The sequence below is a fragment of the Condylura cristata genome, unplaced genomic scaffold, assembly GCF_000260355.1.
Source record: "Condylura cristata isolate star-nosed mole 26May11 unplaced genomic scaffold, ConCri1.0 scaffold00022, whole genome shotgun sequence".
NCBI lineage: Eukaryota > Metazoa > Chordata > Mammalia > Eulipotyphla > Talpidae > Condylura > Condylura cristata.
The window spans coordinates 212,640-233,093 of record NW_004567123.1 but is presented as its reverse complement, the minus strand read 5'-3'; the positions used below and the strand labels follow the sequence as shown (position 1 = coordinate 233,093).

The window sequence follows — 20,454 nt, the reverse complement described above, 5'->3', positions numbered from 1 at the left end:
ACCTGATCGTGCTATTTCATACCAGCTCTGGAGAAGGGAGGCCCTGAGCAGTGAATACCCATCATGGAATGCCACCACAGGAACTTAAATGTACTTAGGGCTCTGCAGCCTGAATCTTATCACCTGTATCTATTCAGCAGTCAGAGGAGTGTGTCTGTCCTGCAGCTCTAATGACAGCACCTCTCAGACTACCAAAAAAACACCCAACTCAGGTAAAAAAAAAAAACAAAACAAAACTGTGTTTCTGTAACTAAGTAAGGTGACCATAAAGTTAGTCTATTTCTGACAGCTGCTGTATGTCCCACGCCTGATTTTAGAATGAGGATCAGACTGACCAAAACTCAGTCCTCCTAGAGTTGAATAGTATGAATAGTATGTTTGGGGACTTGGAGGGGCAACCTGAGGCAACCACCAACATCTTGGCATCTTCCCACCTAGAGTGGGAATCTGGTAACAGGCATTATATCACAAAGGCATTCTAAATTCTAAAGGAATTTATGTTTGTCCTACTGCTGGCCCTAATAAATGTGGAAAATATAAACAAATTTCTGGAACCCCACAGCCTATCTTATTACAGATAAAACACCACATATCCACATCTGTCAAAGTGGGCCAGGGATCTTCCAGGATTCTTGAAAATGGTCTAGAGTCAATATTAGCTTGAAAGCAGTGGATCTGCTTCCTGGAGACATGAAGGTCACACTGCTCTGCAGCCCCTCTCCTGGTGGGGGTCATCTAAGAGTTCAGGAGTCTGGCCCAGAGGACACATGCCACATACACAAGGTACAGGTATGCCATCTTGGTCTACCCTGAGTGTGAAAGCTGGTGGACTATGGACTTAGAGCATCTAAACACCTAACCTGCACTGCTCTGAAATCACCTCCCTTTCTCTATTCTTAGCTGACTGCTTTCTTTTAGTGCTAGGGAAAGCAGGGAGAAAGAGAAGCAAATGGCTTGTCTAGGGCCAGAATTGCCCTGCATTCAATAATGCACTTTAGAATGAAATGTTATTTGCCTAAGTGTACCTGTGTCCTGGTGACTTGAGATACCCAGAAATGACATCATCCCACTGTAGTCAAGGTTCATCTCCTATGAGCAGTGCTAAATTTCCCCGGGATGGGCACCTGGGTGGGCCTGGGGGTTTCTACCTACCTCCACACTTTCCAGGGATGCAGAGCGTCGGAGCTGGTTCTTCAGGGGAACCCTGGATGGCTGTTCTGGGAAGCACTTGGCTCCAGTCCCAGGGTCACTGGCCTCAGGCTGGCTCCTGCGGCCATACCACTTAGAGCCACACACATACTTTGGTGGAACAGCATGAGAAGAATCTAGAAAGAAAGTAGGAGTCTGATGGGGGCCCGTTAGAGCAGCCTTGGGGCCGCACATGCTGCCACATGTCCTTGTTCAGATGGGAGAAGTGCTCTTGGGAACACACAGCCTCATGTGTACATGAAGCATCTGGAAGAATATAGGGGATGGTTCACAGGGGTGGTCAAAAATTCATGGAGGAGATGAGAAGTCAGACTGGCAAAGGGATATTCTATTCTGTCTATGTTATTGAAATGGGCTGGGGGAAGAGGGTGGACAAAGATAACATTTTTAAGTAGAAGTGATGTCCCCAGTGTAAAAGCTATCTGGCTTTGGTAAGTCAGGAGCTGGAAGGAGTTTTAGAAGAAGGTCCACTTGGGGGTCATAGGAATTTTGATGTGACAGTTGGAAGGTGGTGATAGACAGTACACTTCTATGCTTAAACCCCACTCTCACCAAGAGACAGATCAAAGAGACAAAAAAATAAATAAGGACACAATAGCCCTATCAACAATTTCGACCATATGGGTTTAACAGACATCTATAGGACACTAAACACCTACCCACCCCCCAAAAAACCCCTGAATTTTCTCAAGCACACATGAATCATTTTCCAGGACAGACCATGTACTAGAGAAAAGACAAACATCAACAAATAAGTGAAGACTAAAACCATACCAAATATCTTCTCTGACTATAAAGGCATCAAACTAGAAATCAACTACAAAAAGAAAGCAAACAGTCCCTCCATCACAGAGAATATGAAGAACATGCTATTGAATAACTTCTGGGTTAATGAGGAAATCAAAGAAGAAATCTAAAAATACATTGTCATACAAATGACAATGAGGATATAACTTTCCAGAATGTATGGGACACAGCAAAGGCAGTAACTACAGCAAAGTATATAGCAATACAGGGCCATATCAAAAGCAAGAAAGAACCCAATCTAATCTTCCAGTAGAAGAAAGAAAGTAATAAAAATTCAAGCAGAAACAAATGAAATAGAGTCAAAGACAGTCCAAAAAATCAGTGAAGCCAAAAGCTGATTTTTGAAAAACAAAACAAAACAAAATAGACAGGCCTCTAGTCAGCTCACAAAGATAAAAGGGGAGAAAATTCAAATAAATAAGATCATAAATAAAAGGGGGAGAAATTACAATAAACAGCAAACATCAAGATAATCAGAGATTGCTATGAACATTTATATGCATACAAATTCAACAATGTAGAAGAGATGGATAAATTCTTAGAACTATACAAACATACAAAGCTGAATAAAGAAAAAGTAAAAATCCTAAACAAACCAACTACAAGTAGCAAAACTGAAAGAATAATCAAAAAGTCCACCACCAGACAGTTTAAAAAATGAGTTTCACCAAATATTCAAAGACGAACAGGTGCCTAGTCTACAAAAACTCTCAAAAAAAAAAAAAAAAAAAAGAAAGAAAGAAAGAGAGTGAGAGAAGAACTACTACTAAAGACATTTTTTATTTTTTGAAGCCAACATTACACTAGTAGCAAAACCAAACAAAGATAGCATAAAGAAACTACAGACCAATCCCATAATGAACACAGATGCAAAAAAATCAATAAAATCCTTGCTAACCGAATCCAACAATGCACCAAAAGGCTAATATATCATGAATAAGTAGGATTTGTTCTAGGGACACACGGATGCTTCGACATCCAAAATACAACTAATGTAATCCACCACATCAACAATAACAACAACAAAAAAACATTATATCAATAGAAGCTAAGAAAGCATTTGATAAATACAACAACATTCATTTATGATGAAGGGGCACGGGATCAAACTCACACTGACGCAGCTGCGGCTAGTGCTGCATCTGCACCAACCCGTTGTGCCACCAGGGAGGGACACTACAGTTTTTCTATGCATAAATAAATAAATATATTTTTTTAAAAGATGTAGAAGAAGAGACTCAAAGAAAAACATTCCCTGCTTTTGGAGTATGAGAATTAACATTACCAAAACGGCCATCCTACTCAAACTACATAATAAAGTGCAATTCTAGTAAAAATCTCAATGACATTCTTCAAAAAAAATAGAAGTATTACTGAAATTCACATGGAGTCACAAAAAACTTCAAATGGCCAAAACACTCCTGACTAAAAAGGGGTAGAATGGAGATGTTATACTCCCAGAATTCAAAATGTACTACAAAGCCATAATAAAACAGTATGGTACTGGAACAAAAACAGACACACAGACCAGTGGGCTCAAATTGAAAACCCAGAAGTAAAGCCATGTGTATATGGTCAACTAACCTATGACAAGGAGCAAAGAACACTGGAACAAGGAAAGTCTCCTCAATAAATGGTGCTGGGAAAACTAGACTGCTGTATGCAAAAGGATGGAACTACCTCACACCATACAAAAAACCAACTCAAAATGGGTTAAAGACTTCAAATAAGACCTTAAACCATAAAATATGCAGAAGAAAACATAGGCACAATACTCCATGACATACATCTCAGAAACATCTTTGAGGACTCATCCCCAGTAGCAAAGAAAATGAAGGAAAAGGTAAACAAACAACAGGGGCTACATCAAATGAAAAAGCTTCTGTACAGCAAAAGACAATAACCAAAATGAAGAGACATCCTCATAAATGGGAAAAATAGTTTTGCACCATACAATTGATACAGGACTGATAGCAAAGATCTACAAAGAGCTCACATACCTCAACAAAATCAAAGCAAACAACCCAGTAAAAAATGGGCAGAAGAACTAAAAAGATACTTCTCCAAAGAGATGTCTTTGGAAATGTAAATGGCCAACAGGCATATGAAAAAATGCTCAACATCACTTACAATCAGGGAAAGGCAAATCAAAATCACAATGAGATACCACCTCATATCTGTGTGAATGGCCCATATTAAAAAACTGGCACTAACAAATGCTGGAGAGAATGTGAAGAAAAAGAAACTCTTCTACACTGCTGGTGGGAATGCAGACTGGTCCAACCACTACAGAAAGCTGTTGGAGGTTCCTCAAATTACTAAAATGGATCCCAGTGATTTCATTCTTAAGAATCTACCCAAAGGACACAAAGACATTAATGCACACCTATGTTTACTGCAGTATTATTTATAATATCTAAGATATGGAAACAACCTATAAGTGCAAAAATGGAGAAAAGGATCGAGAAGATGTGGTATATATACACAATATAATAGTATTCAGGAGTCAAAGAAGATAAACTTAAGCTATTCACATCAACATGGATGGAGCTGGAAGGGATTATGCTCAGTGAAATAAGTCAGAGGAAAAAAAAATACCAGATGGTTTCACTTACAGAAGAATGTAGGGAAATTATCGAGCAAAGGTTAAAAAAAAGGTAAACTTGCAGGTAAACTATAGATCTAAGGTAAACAATGGGGGAATGGTGAGGGAGAGGGATTAAAACAGGGAAGGGAAGAGCACAATGGACTATGGTAACAGTACACAGGTGCTGTGGTGGTGGTGGGAGATTTATGGGGACTACACCTGATGTTACACAAAATGAAAAAGCAAATGTTACACAAAAATGAACAATATTGTAAGAAAATTAAAAAGCTTAATAAAAAAAAAGTAAAATAAAATAAAATGCAGTGCCTAGAGTTTTCAGTATTGTATTTTGCACTTACAATTTATTTTTTAAAATTTTATAAGAGTTTATTTTTACATATTTTTGTGTATTTTGCACTTATAATTTATTAACAGAGTTGATCTCATGCACGTGTTCTTAGCACACACATGCATGCACACACACACGTACACAAAATGCACAATGAGACTCACTGTTGATGGCTATTTTATGTTGACTGTGGCGATAGTTTCACAGATCTTTGCATATATTCGAACTTATCAAATTTTTTACTGTTTTATTTATACTTAAAACTGACAAAACAAAATCTGTCGATTTGTTGGATGAGTTCTCAATTCCTCCAGTAAGCTGGATCAAGTCTCTTCATTTGATGATCCCAAGGTTAGGGCCTATGGACCATCCATTTGGTGTGTGGAGGAAAAAACTAGGTGGTGCTTGGCCTTGGGACACACCTAAAATGAAACAGCTCTAAGTTTCCTGGCCTGGCCTTACATTTTGGATCTCCTGACTTTCTCTCCAACTGGGGTGTTCTGGTTGTTTGTTTCTAAATCGATGTCCTGTCCTGGCTGCCACCCCAGTGGTTGTCACTTTTCCCTTCCCTTTTTTCCTTCCCATACCCTTCTAGGACTCTGGGGAGAGACTGAGGTCTGCTTCAGGTTAGTGGTACCCTACATGCTCTCTCAGTTTCAGAGGTCTAGAGAACACCTGTCTTTTTATTTGTGAAATCTGCAACTCTACCACATCCATTTTATCTGTTAGTATCGTATGCTGTAAACAGTGATGATTACTTTTTGATATTTCTAAGATTGAGAATTGTAGTAAAAATTACACATTTGGTAATCATACCATTCCTAAACACTTGAATCTTCCCAAGTGATAAAAGCAACTGCATCTAAGTTTATGTTAACGAGTCTGAAAGGTCACTAGGTCACCAGTTTCCGGGGAAACTAATCAAAACCTGGAGAGAGGCTAGAGACTGAAGTCAGTCACCAATGGCTAAGGATGTAGTCAGCTGTGTTTACATAATGGGGTTGCCATAAAAACCAAAATGGCAGCATTTGGAGAGTTCCCAGGTTGATGAACATTGGAGGTGCTTGGAGGGTGGCACACTCGAACAGAGTATGGTTACTCCATGTCCCTTCTCACATACCTTGTCCTATAGAGCTCTTCCATCTGGCTGTTCTGAGTTAGATTCCTTTATAGTAAATAGAGTAAGTACAGTGTTTCTTGAGTTCAGTGAACCATTCTAGGAAATTCATTGAACTTCCCTTTTACAGCTGGCCACACGGCTGCAGAGGTGCCTACTGAAACATAGCAGTGTGTGTAGTGCCCTGCTGTCTGAGTAGGGGTAGTCTTGTGGAACTGAACCCTTAAAACGGTGGGATCGGATGCTGTCCTGGATAGACACGTCAGAAACTTAGTTAAATTTGGAGTGATGACATAGAATTGCTTGATATGGGGGAAACTGCCACACATTTGGTGATAGAAGTGGCAGCCATATTTAGAGTATCTTATAAAGCATAAAGGAAAATTGAGTTTTTGCTTTACTGCACCATTTTACAAATAAGGAAACAAAAGGGGGAAAGAAATAAAGGTCATTTTCCAGTCCCAATAGCTGGGTAGTGACAGGTACTACCCAGACCTCAATCAGACTTCAATCAGAATATCACATTCCAGAAGAATAGATAATGAAATGAATAAAGATAGATAATGAAATGAATAAAGGTGAGGGGAGGAAATCCTCACCTGATTCCAAAGAACTGCTGTCTCCATCCAAAGGGTCACTACCAGCACTCGAGGACAACACTGCCACAAAACCTTCTTTAAACTCCTCAAAGTTAACCTGGGTACATTTAAGCAAAGAGGTCAGTGTCTCTTTCCATAGTTTGCACAATGCATCAGTGTCTTTTTTACAGTACTTTTATTTTGATTTGCTTGTTTTTCTCCTTTTTTTCCCCTCTTGTATTTATTGATTTTTGTTGGCACTTCAATTGTCTCTATTAATTCAGCAGTCATAAAATCCATTATTATTATATTTCAATAATAACATGCATTCTTAGCTTATCGAGTTTACTGTTAATGCTTTTACCTTCTTGCATGACAATAGAAAGCATGCATGACACTTTAATTCTATTTATCACATGCCTGATTTTATACCTTTAATATCAGATAATTTAAACCCGTAAAAAATATTTTTGTTTTATATAGTCAATGCTCATTTAGAACTATCCAAGTATTTACTACTTTATCTTTCATTTATTCTTTATTGTGAGGTACATCCTCTACAATTTCATTTTTCTTAAGTATACTGGTACTAATCTCTTTTAATGTATCTGAAATATTTTTGGTTTATTTTCACTTTGTCATTAGTGGAAAAAGAATTTACTGTAAATAATACTGAACATGACCCAAATGCCCATTTACATAGAATGGATGAGCTGTAATTTATAGCAGACAATGGAAAAAAGATACTGATTAAGACAGCCTGACCATATCTCAGACATAATACACAGTAAGAGGAGCCAGAGTGTTCTGTGTACTGGAAAGCATATATTATATATTTTTCCATTTTTATGAAGTTTAAGAACAGGTAAAGCAAATTTATAGTGTTAGTGTCACAACAGTGGTGTGCATTTCATGACAGATGGCCTGAAGAGGGACATGAGGAGGGATTCAGGGTGCAGGCTACCTAGGTATACACAGTGTGGAAGATGCGCTAAGCTTACACTTTTGATATGTGCTCTTTTACCTTTACAACTTAAGTGAAAATGGCCCTCCGTGGTGGTGTAATAGGTTAAAGTGCAGCACTGAAAGTGAGCCGCAACTGCTTCATGGCCGAGTTCGATCCCCAGCCTTGGAGGTGTTCCACATGGCAAGGCAGACATCTCCTGACCTGCCCGCTGCTCCCCTCAGCAGTGTGCTTCATCACTCTACCTTTTCTGCTCCCCACTCTGTCTCTGGTGAATCCTCTCACTACTCCTGCACCTCTGGCCTGCACCCCAGTTCTGTATGTATAAATCTTTAAAAAAAAAAAAAGTAAACCTAAAAAAAAAAGTCAGTGAAAGTTACACAGAAAGAAATCAACAGAAGAGCTACCAGATAGATCAAAGTATAATGAATAAGTGCTGCAAAAGCAGGTTTTGGGACCACAGGCCAAATGAAATAGTGTTTAGCAGTGTTATAGCAGTGTTATAAAGGGTCACAGGACAGTGCCAATGTAGAGGACAGGTCACTGTCGATGGGATCTCACCTGTGCACTCAGTTGCAAGGCTACTCAGGCTCCGGGAGCAACATCAATGGGGTTTATTTAACAAAAGGAGATTCAGGAAACAGTCTACAAGGCCACAAGTAGCCACTTTCTCACCAAAGATCGTGTCCACAGTGTTCAGTAGCTCCAAACAAAGGCTGCTTATGCAAGATGGTGCTGTTTGTCGACAGGGCCTGGAAGTGGTGGCACACCGGCTGGGAAGTGGGCCATCATCCAATTCGTGGTAGCTGGAGGCACGCACAGCTGGGGCTGCTGAGGTGACACCACCACAGCCCTCAGCAGGAGTGTGAACACTGGCAGGACAGATCCAGATACTGGACCTGACAGCACTGGAGGCAACAGCCCCGGGAGGTGGTGCCAGGTAAGAGGGAGAGAGCTCTCAAAGGTGACCTGCACACTGCCCTTGATGCCTGCACCAATAGTGCTGGTCACCATTGGTCACCGGGAGGTGGTGTCAGAGACATCGTGCTAACAGTTCTTTGTGAACTGTTGGTCTACCCCAAAAACAAACAGCTCTTTGGGACACCGGGCCAACGCTGACAGTGCTCCTTGCATGCACTGTCAGAGGCAGGGAGAGTGATAGGTGCAGCTGCCGCGTCTCAGCACAGACCTTCTTTGGAGGTTGAATGCTGAATGCTTCTCTTTTTTAAAGGTTGGCTGCTGATCCTTCTTTCCTCAGAGGCCAGGGCCAGAATACCCTAAGTTCACTCCTCTGTTATATTCCATTTGCAGCGTCTGCCACTCTACCTGATGGGACCATGTTCAATTCTAAATGACTGGTTGGACCACTTAGTACCAATGAGCTTGTTCTTATTTTTTGATGAGAATAATTAAGTAATGAGCTGATGATCACTGAAGTAATGGACTAATGATCTTGAAACTGATTGGTCCATTTTAGATCCAGGTACCAAATATAAGAAAGGAAAACTTGTTAACTGCACAGACTCAACAGCCCTGCCCCCTGGGCAGATTTGTGAGCTGGAATCAGCCTCTGCACCTGGTGCCTCTTCAGGGCGGCCAGGTACAGTAATAACAAAGCCCCAGGCACTACTGCCTGAAATTCTGTAGCCCTAAACCTTTGGCCATGGGGCTTGCTATTTCCTCCTCTGCTGGAGTTTGCTCCTGCATGGGGTGACTTCTGATGCAGATCCAGTGTGGCTGCATGCCCTAGTGTGGTGTGGCAGAAGAAACCCTGCCATCAGTCTCTGCTGCTAGCCTGAGCCCAGTGGGCTCAGGTGGCAGTGGGAGGTAAAATGTCCACCTTCTGCCACCCACTGCCACTGCCAGTTGCACTGGCATGTGGCTGTCAGGGTGGCCTGGGCACTGCCTACTGTGGATTGGCCGCCAGAGGGGGTTTTGACATCAAACCCAGCTGGCACTAGGGCTGGCACCAATCCCAGTCCACTTCACAAGGTAGGCCTAAGTAAGGCCATCTTGCAGCCACTCAATGCAAGGTGCTGCCAGAGGCAGTGAATGCAGCAGGAAAATCCCTACTGCAGCACTGGAGTCCTATGGGCTCCAGCAGACACTCAGTCCTGGGGGGATGCTGTCAGGCCATATGCTACAGTTGCTGGAAACTCCCGCTGCTGCCATCGCTTTGGAAGCAGTGCGCCGTCTACACATGCTGGGGTAGCAAGGTAGTAAGTGCCCTTGCTCTTAGGCTGACCCTCCAGCCTAAGAGCAAGGGCCAGCAGCACCCACAAAGTTGCCAGTATGGAGGGTGCCACTTTTGCTCCCTGGCTTGAATATGGGGACTGGGTTTTACAAGTATGCTTCCCAAATCTGGCAAACAAGACTGAACACCTGTGTAGCTGCTGCTGTGTACAAAATGATGCACGTGCATTCGTTTACTTTCTGGCTCTTGATAAGCATGTGTTCTCCTTGTTGGCATATAACAGGTACTCTACAATTATTTACTGATGTTCTTGCTTGCATGACCTTTCATAAGTGAATAGAATTGCCTTCCCCAAGGATGTATTTCTTTCAGCATTTTGCTGAGTATGGAATCGAGGCTGCATGTCTTCCTTCAAGTTTACTGGAGATACTTTCCCCTGGCTCCTGGGTTGTGCTACAGCATTTCAGAAGGCGGTTGTTAAATAGAGTCTGGTATATTTTCAGGGTATTCTTTTTTTCCTGTGGTTGATTTTTTTCAATAGTTTATTTTTCCATATTTTTGTGCCTTTTTCCATCTCAGTTGCAATCCCCTTTGGTTTCCCATCACCAAATCACCCATGTGCCATCACCATAGTCCTCAGTGCATTTCCCTCCCCCCACTGTTTTTGATCCCATTCCTAACTACACCCCCACAAAATGTCTCTGGTTCATCATGACTTAGCTGTTCATCATTATCATTATTTTTTCGCCTGTTCTGTTATATTCCTGCTATGAGAGAAACCATCTGGTATTTTTCCTTTTCTTTCTGGCTTATTTCACTAAGCATGATCTTTTCTAGCTCATCCATGTTGCTGCAAAAGACATGTGTTTCGTTTTTTGGTTGCTGAGTAATATTCTATTGTGTATATCCACCACATCTTTTTAATCCAGTCATCCATTTTTGGGTATTTGGGCTGTTTCCATGTTTTTCCAATTGTGAATAAAGCAGCAATAAACATGGGGGTGCAGGTCTCTTTTTGAATCAGTGTTTTTGTGTCTTTTGGGTAGATACCTAGGAGTGAGATTGCTGGGTCGTAGGGAAGCTCCATGTTTAGCAGTTTGAGGAACCTCCAAACAGTTTTCCATAGTGGTTGTATTCGTTTGCATTCCCACCAGCAGTGCAGGAGAGTTCCTTTTTCTCCACATCCTTGCCAACATTTGTTGTTGCTAGTTGTTTGAAGATGTGCCATTCTCACTGGGGTAAGGTGGTATCTCATTGTGGTTTTAATTGGCATCTCCCTTATTACAAGTGATGTTAAACATGTTTTCATATGCTTGTTGGCCATCTGCATTTCCTCTTTGGAGAAATGTCTTTTTAGCTCTTCTGCCCATTTTTGGATGGGGTTGTTTATTTTTGTTGAGTTTCATCAGTTATTTGTATATCTTTGTGATCAATCCTTTATCGCTAGTTCTGTGTGAGAAAATTTTTTCCCAATCAGTGGGATGTCTTCTTGTTTTCTGTAATGTCTCTTTTGCTTTTTAACTTGATGTAGTCCCATCTATTTACCCTTGCCTTCACCATTGTTGCATTGGGTGCTCTATCTTTAAAGATGCGGCTGAAGTATATGTTGTGTAGTGTTTGGCCCATCTTTGCTTCCAGGTATTTTATGGTTTCCGTTCTTATGTCTAGGTCTTTAATCCAATTCGATTTGATTTTTTTTATAGTGAGTTAGTGATCTAGTTTCATTTTTTTGCATGTAGCTTCCCAGTTTTCCCAGCACCATTTGCTGAACAAACTTTCTTTGTTCCATTGTATCTTCTTTGCTCCTTTGTCAAAGATTAGCTGTCCATAAACCTGTGGGTTTGTATCTGGGTTTTCTATCTGAATCCACTGGTCTGTATGTCTGTTCTTGTTCTAGTATCATGTGGTTTCGATTATTATGGTTTTGTAGTATAGCTTGAAGTTTGGGAATGTAATGCCTCCATTTTGATTTTTCTTAGACTTCAGGGTTTTGGCTATTCAAGTTCTTTTGTTGTTCCATATGAATCTCATCAACATTTTTTCTATTTCTTTGAAGAATGTCATGGAGACTTTTATTGGGATGGCGTTAAATCTATATATTGTTTTTGGTAGGATGGCCATTTTGATGATGTTAATTCTCCCGATCCATAAGCAGGGAATGTCTTTCCATTTCATGGTTTCTTCACTGTATTTCAGTGTTTTGTAACTTTCTTTGTAAGGTCTTTTACCGCTTTTGTTAGGTTGATTCCCAGGTATTTGATTCTTTATGTTTTAATTGAAAAGGGGATGATTTTTTAAATTTCTGTTTCTTCTGATTGGTTGTTTGTGTATAGGAAGGCCTCTGACTTTTGTGTGTTGATTTTATATCCTGCTACTTTGCTACATGGGTTGATGGTTTTGATTAGTTTCTCTGTGGACTTTTTAGGGTTTTCCATGTAGATTAACATATCATCTGCAAACAAGGACAGTTTTACTTCTTCTTTCCCTATTTGGATTCCTTGTATGTCTTTTTCCTGTCTTATTGCTCTGGCTAGAACTTCCAGTGTTATATTGAAGAGCAGTGGCGAGAGTGGACACCATTGCCTTGTTCCTGATCTCAAAGGAAAGGCTTTCAGCCTTTCTCCATTGAGGATGATATTGGCTGTGGGTTTGTCATATATATGGTTTTGATCATGTTGAGGAATGTTCCTTCTATTCCGAGGATTTCGAGGGCCTTAAACATAAATGGTGTTTAACTTTGTCGAATGACTTCTCTGCATCTATTGATCTGACTATGTGGTTTTTATTTTTCTCTCGGTTGATGTGATGGATTACATTAGTTGATTTTCTGATGTTGATCCACTCTTGTTCTCTGGTTGCTTTTCAAGAAGTAGTAAATTTTTCTTTTTGATAGACTTACAGATTCAGAAGCAGTTGTTAAAAAAAAAAATACAGAGGGATCCTGTGTACCACCTCTGGCTGCCTTTAAGATGTTCATTCTGTCTTTGTTTCGTTTCCCTTCAATTTCACAATAATATGGCCATGTCTAAAGTTTTTTTTTTTTTTTTTGCTACTTGGAATTCCCTGGGTTTTTGGAATCCCAAATCTGCTCTGAGACATTTTTAGCCATTATCGATTCACATAATGCCTCTCCCCATTTACTCCCTTTCCTCCTGAGAGTTCCACTAAAGGGATATTGAGCCTGCTCACTCCATCTTCTGTCTTCATGCTGCATTTTGGATGATTCCAGCTAATGAATGCTCTTTTCCATTGTGTTTGATCTGCTGTTAATTTGTTTTGAATTTTGGTCATCACACTTTTCAAATGTAAATTTTTCCTTGGTTTTGTGTTCGGATTTGTTATATCACTTTTTAGATTCCATCTTTCTTTGTACATATTTTCAAGTTTGTTTTTATTAACTCCCTCCTAACATAATAGCCATAATTGTTTTATATTTTGTGACCAATAGTTCTAATACCTCATACCTTTGAGGGTCTGCTTCTATTGCCTGTTTTTTCTCCTAGACCTTGCTTAACACATTTTGTTTGAGTGCCTAATTATCTTTACTGTATGTTGGTTGCTATATATAACCATTATTTAGGAATAATTTCAGGCTGGGGACAATGGTATTTGCCTTAAGAAGACTTTTGCTTGCCTGTGCCAGATGTCTGAGGTTACCACCCACACAGCATGAAACCTGAGGTTATCTAAATTGCTGAGGGAAGCAAAACCAGAGAGCAAAAGCATCATACAGGTTTCTTTGCAGTACATCTTTCCCTTATCAGTGGTAAAGCTACCCTTAAATTTGGGGCTGCCTTATCAGACTTGTACATTGGGTGAACTTGGATTTTGAGACGTATTTCTCTGGCCCTCTAAGGTTGCCAAGACCACAAATCAATTTTATAGTTGCTAACTTCAGGCCAAAAACCATTTTCAGGGATAACAGTATGTTTCATGCTTAACTGCACCTCTATGTGATTTATCACAAATTTTTAGCCTAAAATAATTTCTTGCTGACTGGTTTGCCCTTTGCTTTCAAGACGTTTGTTTTTTATTGATTTGTGCCCTGGTCATGTTTGACTGGGCTTACTAACTTCTGCTACTAGAATGTGGGAGGTCTCCTGATTCTTTTGAAGATTGCATAAAAGTTCATAATATGAATCTACAAGAATTCACTTAGCCAATCTCATATTGAAAAGGCTATTTCCAATCATTTGCTGTTTGAATCAATGTTAGAATAACTACACTTGCACATATTTCATTTGACACAGAGACAGAAATTATGTTTCTTCCATCTCTGCATCCCTACCTTCTGGATGTTAACTAACATGTAAGTAAGTTGCTCAAAACACTTGTTAAACACATGAACACAATAAAATAGCAATTTTGCTTGATCTAATCTCAGATTGCTTTTGTGTCTCTGAAATACTGATCTGCTGACCTCACAAACAGAAGTGGGATCTGAGGGCCACATCTGGCACCATTTGCATGTGCTTGTGTGTTTTGTTTTGTCTTCCTCCTTCATGGCTCTTCAAGGGAAGAGCAAGTCCACAGCATTCAGGAACTTGTCCTGATAAAACCATTATTTCCAATGTTGAGCTATGAAGTCAAAATAAAGGTGCTAGACATGCGAACAAGAAATCACTTTTAAAGTTAAATTTATTTTCAGTTTTTTTTCCTTAAATAAATAAGATATAATCATGAAAGCAGTGAGTCTTGCAGCTCTCCCCCCTGATTTCTTGAGTAGGGGTGGGAGTAAGGGTTTACTGTTTACTGGTAACTTTAAGAGACAGAACAGCCCAACCTCTGGGTTCTTTGTGCTGGCTCCTCCCTGCAGCTCCTTCAGCCTGTTCCCATTTTCACTCATCTCCGCCTCCTGCTGGGGCGCTGGCCACAGCTGAGCCAATGCTATCTGGGCTAGGACAAATGGATGGTATCTGGCCACATGCCAGCCAATAAATTTTATTTTCTTACTCTCTTTGACTGTTCTCCCTTTTCCTCACTCCCCATGTAAATAACATGCATTTCTGCTTTTGGATCACATCTTACATTCTGAATTGCCTGGGTGAGGACCCCAGGGTTACCCCATTTCAAAGATAAGGTTCTTACCATTGGTAAAGAAATGAGAAGGTATAAAATGGACATGGAGATTCCTTACAACTAACAGGAACTTTAGTCCACATTAACTTTCTGATTTGTCTAAAGGAAATAGGAATTAAAAACAAGTCCACCCTCATAGACATTACAAAATTTATTTTTACTTCATATATTATAATTGTGTCTTCATTTCTAGAATCAGATTGCTATGTAATGACTAAAATTAATATGGTGTCATATATAGTAGTCACTATAAGGAAACTGGATACATGCTATTCAAACAGAAAAGCCAATCTTTTCTCCTGAGTAAAGGACTTGTCTTGGTTTTCTTTGTAATTTTCTGTAATTCATCATCTTGTTTCTGGTGTAGAAAATGGGGACAATTTCTGGCTCGTCTCTGGCTTCCCCTAAGACCTGTACATAATGTGCCCACTAAATGTGGCCTAGTGAACTTTGCCCTGTTTGTGGGCCAAAACAGGAGAACTGTGAAAACTCTGAAGAGAAATACTGCACTGCGCAGGGCCATTCATCACGGGGGATCATCACTGTGCAGTGATGGGATGGGGAAGACAAGTGCAGGGCACCCTAGTGACACAGCGGGTTAGGGTGTAGCTCCTGAAATGCTAAAGAGAAAGAAGAACAACTGCAGATGATATTTGAGGACTAATATGGAAGCAGGTATTTCATTCATCCAACATCTATCTTGCTTTGGGGGGAACAGAAAATCATGGCAATAAGAAAAAATGAAGTTGGGGCAGACAGAAGGACAGATGGATGTATGGGTACATATGTGTATACACGCATGTGCACACGCACACACACACACACACACACACACACACACATGGGTCTAGCAAAAGTCAGTGCTAATCAGTAAAGGCCAGATTCCTACCATGGCTTGTAGGTAGATGTTTGTCTCTCTCTAACATTAATGCATTCGTGCCACAGAAACTTCTAGCCCACTTGTCACATGGGGGAAATTAGAAACTTCAAAAAAGAAAAAAAGAAACTTCAAACAGCCCAGGCTGATTATTTCTTTGCTGACTTGCCAATACTGACTTTTTTTTTCCTTCCATAGTTTGCTCTTTCTAAATCTTACACTATTTCTGTCCATACTAAGAATAAAATGAGAAAAGGCTTGGGAATAGTGTGTTTTGTTTGAGCAGTGAAGCCTTCAATATGAATCTGGGTATGAAAAGATATTCTTTTGGTTTTGAATTATCCAAACTGTCAAAAATAATCAAGAAAACCACATCACTTGTCTCAACTATTGAATCTGAATAACCAAAATCTTGCCTTTCACAAACATGCCTTTGGCTCATTAGGTTCCCAATACAATCCCCAGTGATATCAGAGGGGTGCTGGCCAGTGAAGAAGAGTTCTTACAAGGGGGTAATAGCATAGCAGGTCCTCAAAAGCTGTCATTTCATCCAACACAGTTGCAATACATCACTGATAAGAAAAAAGTTCTTATCAACACTGTAAGAAACCATAACCTGCTCTTGTTAGTCATGGTTTCTAAGACCCTATCAACAAAGCTTAGTGGAGGGCTCCTGAGTAATGTTAATGGGCTTGAGCCACAGAAGGCCCTAATGCTGTAGGGAACAGAAGGCTACATCACCTGCTCCTCTCCTGGGCCAGCAGGTAGGGTCTTTCCTTTTATTCTGCAAGTCAATTTACAGGCTAGGGTTTTTTCTTATTCATAATGAAAATAGTTTTATTGAGTGCTGCGGAAAAACATGTCCTGCCTTCAAAGTTAAGATATCAGTGAAATGACAGGCACTGTTTGTAGCACTCATAGCTAATATCCGGTACACTTAAGTAGACAGAAGGTGATTTTAGTGTTTCTGTTAGGGAAGACTGTTTCTAGACTGTTCCAGATGACCTTGACTTTCCTAGAAAAAAGAACCGAGTTCGTATTTTCTATCTGGTCCAGATGAAGTATCAGGACATCTCTGAGGACAGGTATCCTGTGTTCCGAAACAGTAGTGTGAAACTGTTTTGTTCTGTGCTAGGCCAATTGCAAGTTGTACGGTGTTGTGAGACACTTTGTTCTTCAGGCACCTTGAAGCTGTCTGTCTCTGAATGGCTCACCAGTGCTGTGAGATGCCCTACATCCAGGCCTGCATTTTTGTGACTCATGCTGCCCACCAATAGCAATACTCCTTCTATCTCCCACAGCCAAGCAAACCACTCACCTATCTGGAAAAAGAAAAGAAATCCTCTGAAAGTTACCACATGAAAGAAGGTAATCTATGGAAACTTGATCATGTTGGAGCACAGCAGAAAGAAACCTGCATCAATCTCCTGATAACTGTCCTTTGACAAGTTATATTATATATTATATATATTATATTATATATATTTCAAATGCCCATGGCCAGCTTCAGTGTTCTGCTATTCTTTAGGAAAAGAAGTCAGATACTCACCCTGGCAAGGTGGTCATTTCCAAGAAGTGTTTGCAGAAGGAGGGGCAGCTGCTTTTCCAGATGCAGCTTAAGGCACAGTTGGATCAGCTCCTCCCGATCCAGAAAGCCGGTCCCAGTGGTGTCACAGCTACTGTAGACCTCTCTGAGCTTTGACACATAGGGGTTCTCTTCTTCTTCGTCCATCCCATAGCAGGCTGCACACGCCAGATAAGAGAAGCAAGACACAATGACATACTTATTAGAATACCCCGCACATCTTTCCACAGTTTTGATTGGTCTAGGCAGTGCAACTCAGCCCCAGACAGGAGCTGAGCACGCTGGAAAAGACATCAGGGCCGCTCAGGTGCAAGTGAGGTTGCAGGAATGGGCTCCACCTTTGCAGGTAAGGCTAGAAACACACTGCCAGGGAGCCAGTCACTATTCACAAGAACCAACTGTCTTTGTTCTATTAAAAATGGCTACAGAATAATCAGAAAAAAAGGAAATTAAGTATCAATATCTCTAAAAGGATCCAAAATGCCACAGCCTAAAAAATGATATTTTGACATATATTCTTATTTTTCTCTCTATATATACAAGTATGGCTTTTCCTTTAAAGTACTAACTAAATAAGTACTAAAATAAACAGACATAATTTTACTAGGTTGAACTGTTAGGCAGTAAGAGCAGGGAAGGCGATGCCTAAAAAAAAAATTCAAGGTGAACATACTCAGGACTCCAGCAAACAATTGACAGTGCTGATAAAACCTGGGAAGAGGGGCCCTCCTGTCCTCTGGCTTGTACCCCAGTTCTGTATGAATAATTAAATAAATCTTAAAAAAAAAAACACCCCAGAGAAAGAGCCAAGAAATGCCCAAAGGGGTAAAAGCAGTTCTCTCACCCCAACCTACTACAGGCAGGTAGATAAAGCCTGAGGGGAACAAGAAGTGTCCCAGAAGGAGAGAGAGATGCTGGCCCCATCCTGGAGCTGGGGCTGATAAAACTACATCACAGGAGCCCAACAAAAGGCTGTGTGACTTAGAAACTGCTGCTTGGCCAATAAACCAACACCCACTGAGTGCCTGTGCGGTAAACTCCAGAAAGGGATAGAGTAAGCAGCCTCCTGCGCCCATTTAAGCCAGGAGTCCCCTGCGTTTCCTGGATTCTGCCCACCCAGACCTCTTCCTGGGCGTATTATTTCTAAATAAATTTTGCTTTGCTTTTGCCTAGATATGACTTTGAATTCTTTCATGCCCATAGTAAGGAACCCCCAAACCTGGAAACATCTAAAGAGTCCCCAAACCCAGAAACATAACTACATTAAATGTTTCTAATAAGAAAAAATGTAAATTCCCCCCAAAATAAGAGAGGATGTAACATACAAATCATGGAAGAAAATTATATGGTTAACCACCAAAACCACTCAAACAAAAAGATACTGTTTGTGACTAGCAAATTACCAAGAATTAAAAACTTTCAGTGCTGAGGCTATTAGAAGGGAAATCTGCACATTTCTGGAGAAAGTGACAAATAAAAATGTTTCTGGAGGTTACTCTATTAACAAACTTTAGAATACTTTTTATCACCTGACTTAGTTATGTCACATTATGGAATTCCGTGAAATTCCTAACACTTAACCAAATAACGTTTTAGACAAAGCTATAAGTTCATCAGAGTCTGACACATAGAAGGACTGAAAAGAAGTTTGCTAAACACCATGTATTTAAATCTATGACAACATATTAAATTATTTTGAAGGTCATAGTTTCAAAGAATGGCAAGGAAGTGTAGTTGACAAAATACCAATGTGTTATAAAAACTTATTATTACTTACTGATCACTTTACATATTTGTTCATGCCTCAGTGTTGTTCTATGGCTATGGACCTCAAAGGGTTCCTTGCTTGGTGTGTTTCCACCAAGAGATCCACCAAGGCCACTGGCCATAGTCAGGAGAGTTGATTATTGGAGTCAAGTAAGAAGACAGGCAGAGAGTTCTCCCAGCTCTGTCTCCCCAACTTCTGGCAAGACCATTTACAGGCTGAACATGCTGCCAGTGTGTGAGGGTGAATGACAGCACTGGGGACTCTGGCCCCTTGCTTGTGGATGCTAGTGGGCCTGGGATTACTCCAGGTGTGGGCCGGCTGCTGACTGAATATGTCCCCTGGGCACAGGAAACTTGCCCGAGTTTCTGAAAATGTGAGCAGGAAACTTGCCTGAGTGTCTGAAAAACAAATGAAAACAACTTAGGAATTTGCAATATTGATTCCCTTTGAACAATGTGTAACACTATCAAGAAACTTCTGCAACTTTCTTGGGGGGAAATATATTCAAAAATAAAGAAAGGAGGGAAAAGGACAAAGGACAAGTACACAAAGTAGTAAGAAATTATTTTGTGGCATACACATCCATATACCTATTTTATATATTTTTACATCTTTCAAAAATGTTATAAAAAGTAAAGATTTTATAATTGGAAAAAATAAGTGAAAAACATTAAGTTCCTAAATTAGTTAAAGTGAACCATAACAAAATTGGTAATAGTAGACTATTTTAACCAACAAAAATGATAATTTCACATGGTTGGCTTTTATATAGACACAGAACCTAATGGGAGATTATGAAAAGAGAAAATGTAAGTAAACAAACAGGAAAAATCAATCACATTCATTATTAATCAAATGATTCACAAATATAAAACAATGCAACATCTTTGCTCAAGAAGCCACACACAAAAGTACCAACTCAACAGTTGTAATTATATTTTTAACTGAAATATAACTGATAATATAACATTACCTTAGTTTCAAATTCATTCTCATAGTGATTTATAGAAAAAATGTATTTGACCATCTGAGATATATATATATTTTTATACATATTTGATCTTCATTCACAGCTCCTGGCTCATGGGCCCCCAAAACCTTGGAACTTTCTAAGTGCTACTAAGGATGTTAAAGGTGTCTCATTACATAAATGAGGTGCAACTTGGGGCAAGCCCTTAAAAATGGGGGACTGGGAGACATTTGTGGGGGTGGGTTGGGGAATGGGATCAAAAACAGTGCGGGGAGGGAAATGCACTGGATGATGACACATGGGTGATTTGGTGATGGGAAGCCCAAGGGGATTGCAAATGAGATGGAAAATGCACAAAATGATGTAAAAA

At 40.1% G+C, this 20,454-nt stretch overlaps 1 protein-coding gene across 5 annotated transcripts in view; it reads right to left on the bottom strand.

Annotated features, from left to right (window-relative positions):
- Positions 1 to 20,454, bottom strand: part of NINL (ninein-like) — a 151,178-nt gene that overhangs the window by 54,498 nt on the left and 76,226 nt on the right. For all 5 annotated transcript variants that reach the window (XM_012728406.1, XM_012728405.1, XM_012728402.1 and 2 more), the window contains exons 2-4: positions 17,311 to 17,504; positions 6,669 to 6,765; positions 1,153 to 1,325 (exon numbers count right to left, since the gene is read on the bottom strand). In XM_012728406.1, the coding sequence (XP_012583860.1) occupies positions 1,153 to 1,325; positions 6,669 to 6,765; positions 17,311 to 17,493 (453 nt within the window). In that variant the 5' untranslated portion in view covers positions 17,494 to 17,504. The remainder of the gene's footprint in view (positions 1 to 1,152; positions 1,326 to 6,668; positions 6,766 to 17,310; positions 17,505 to 20,454) is intronic.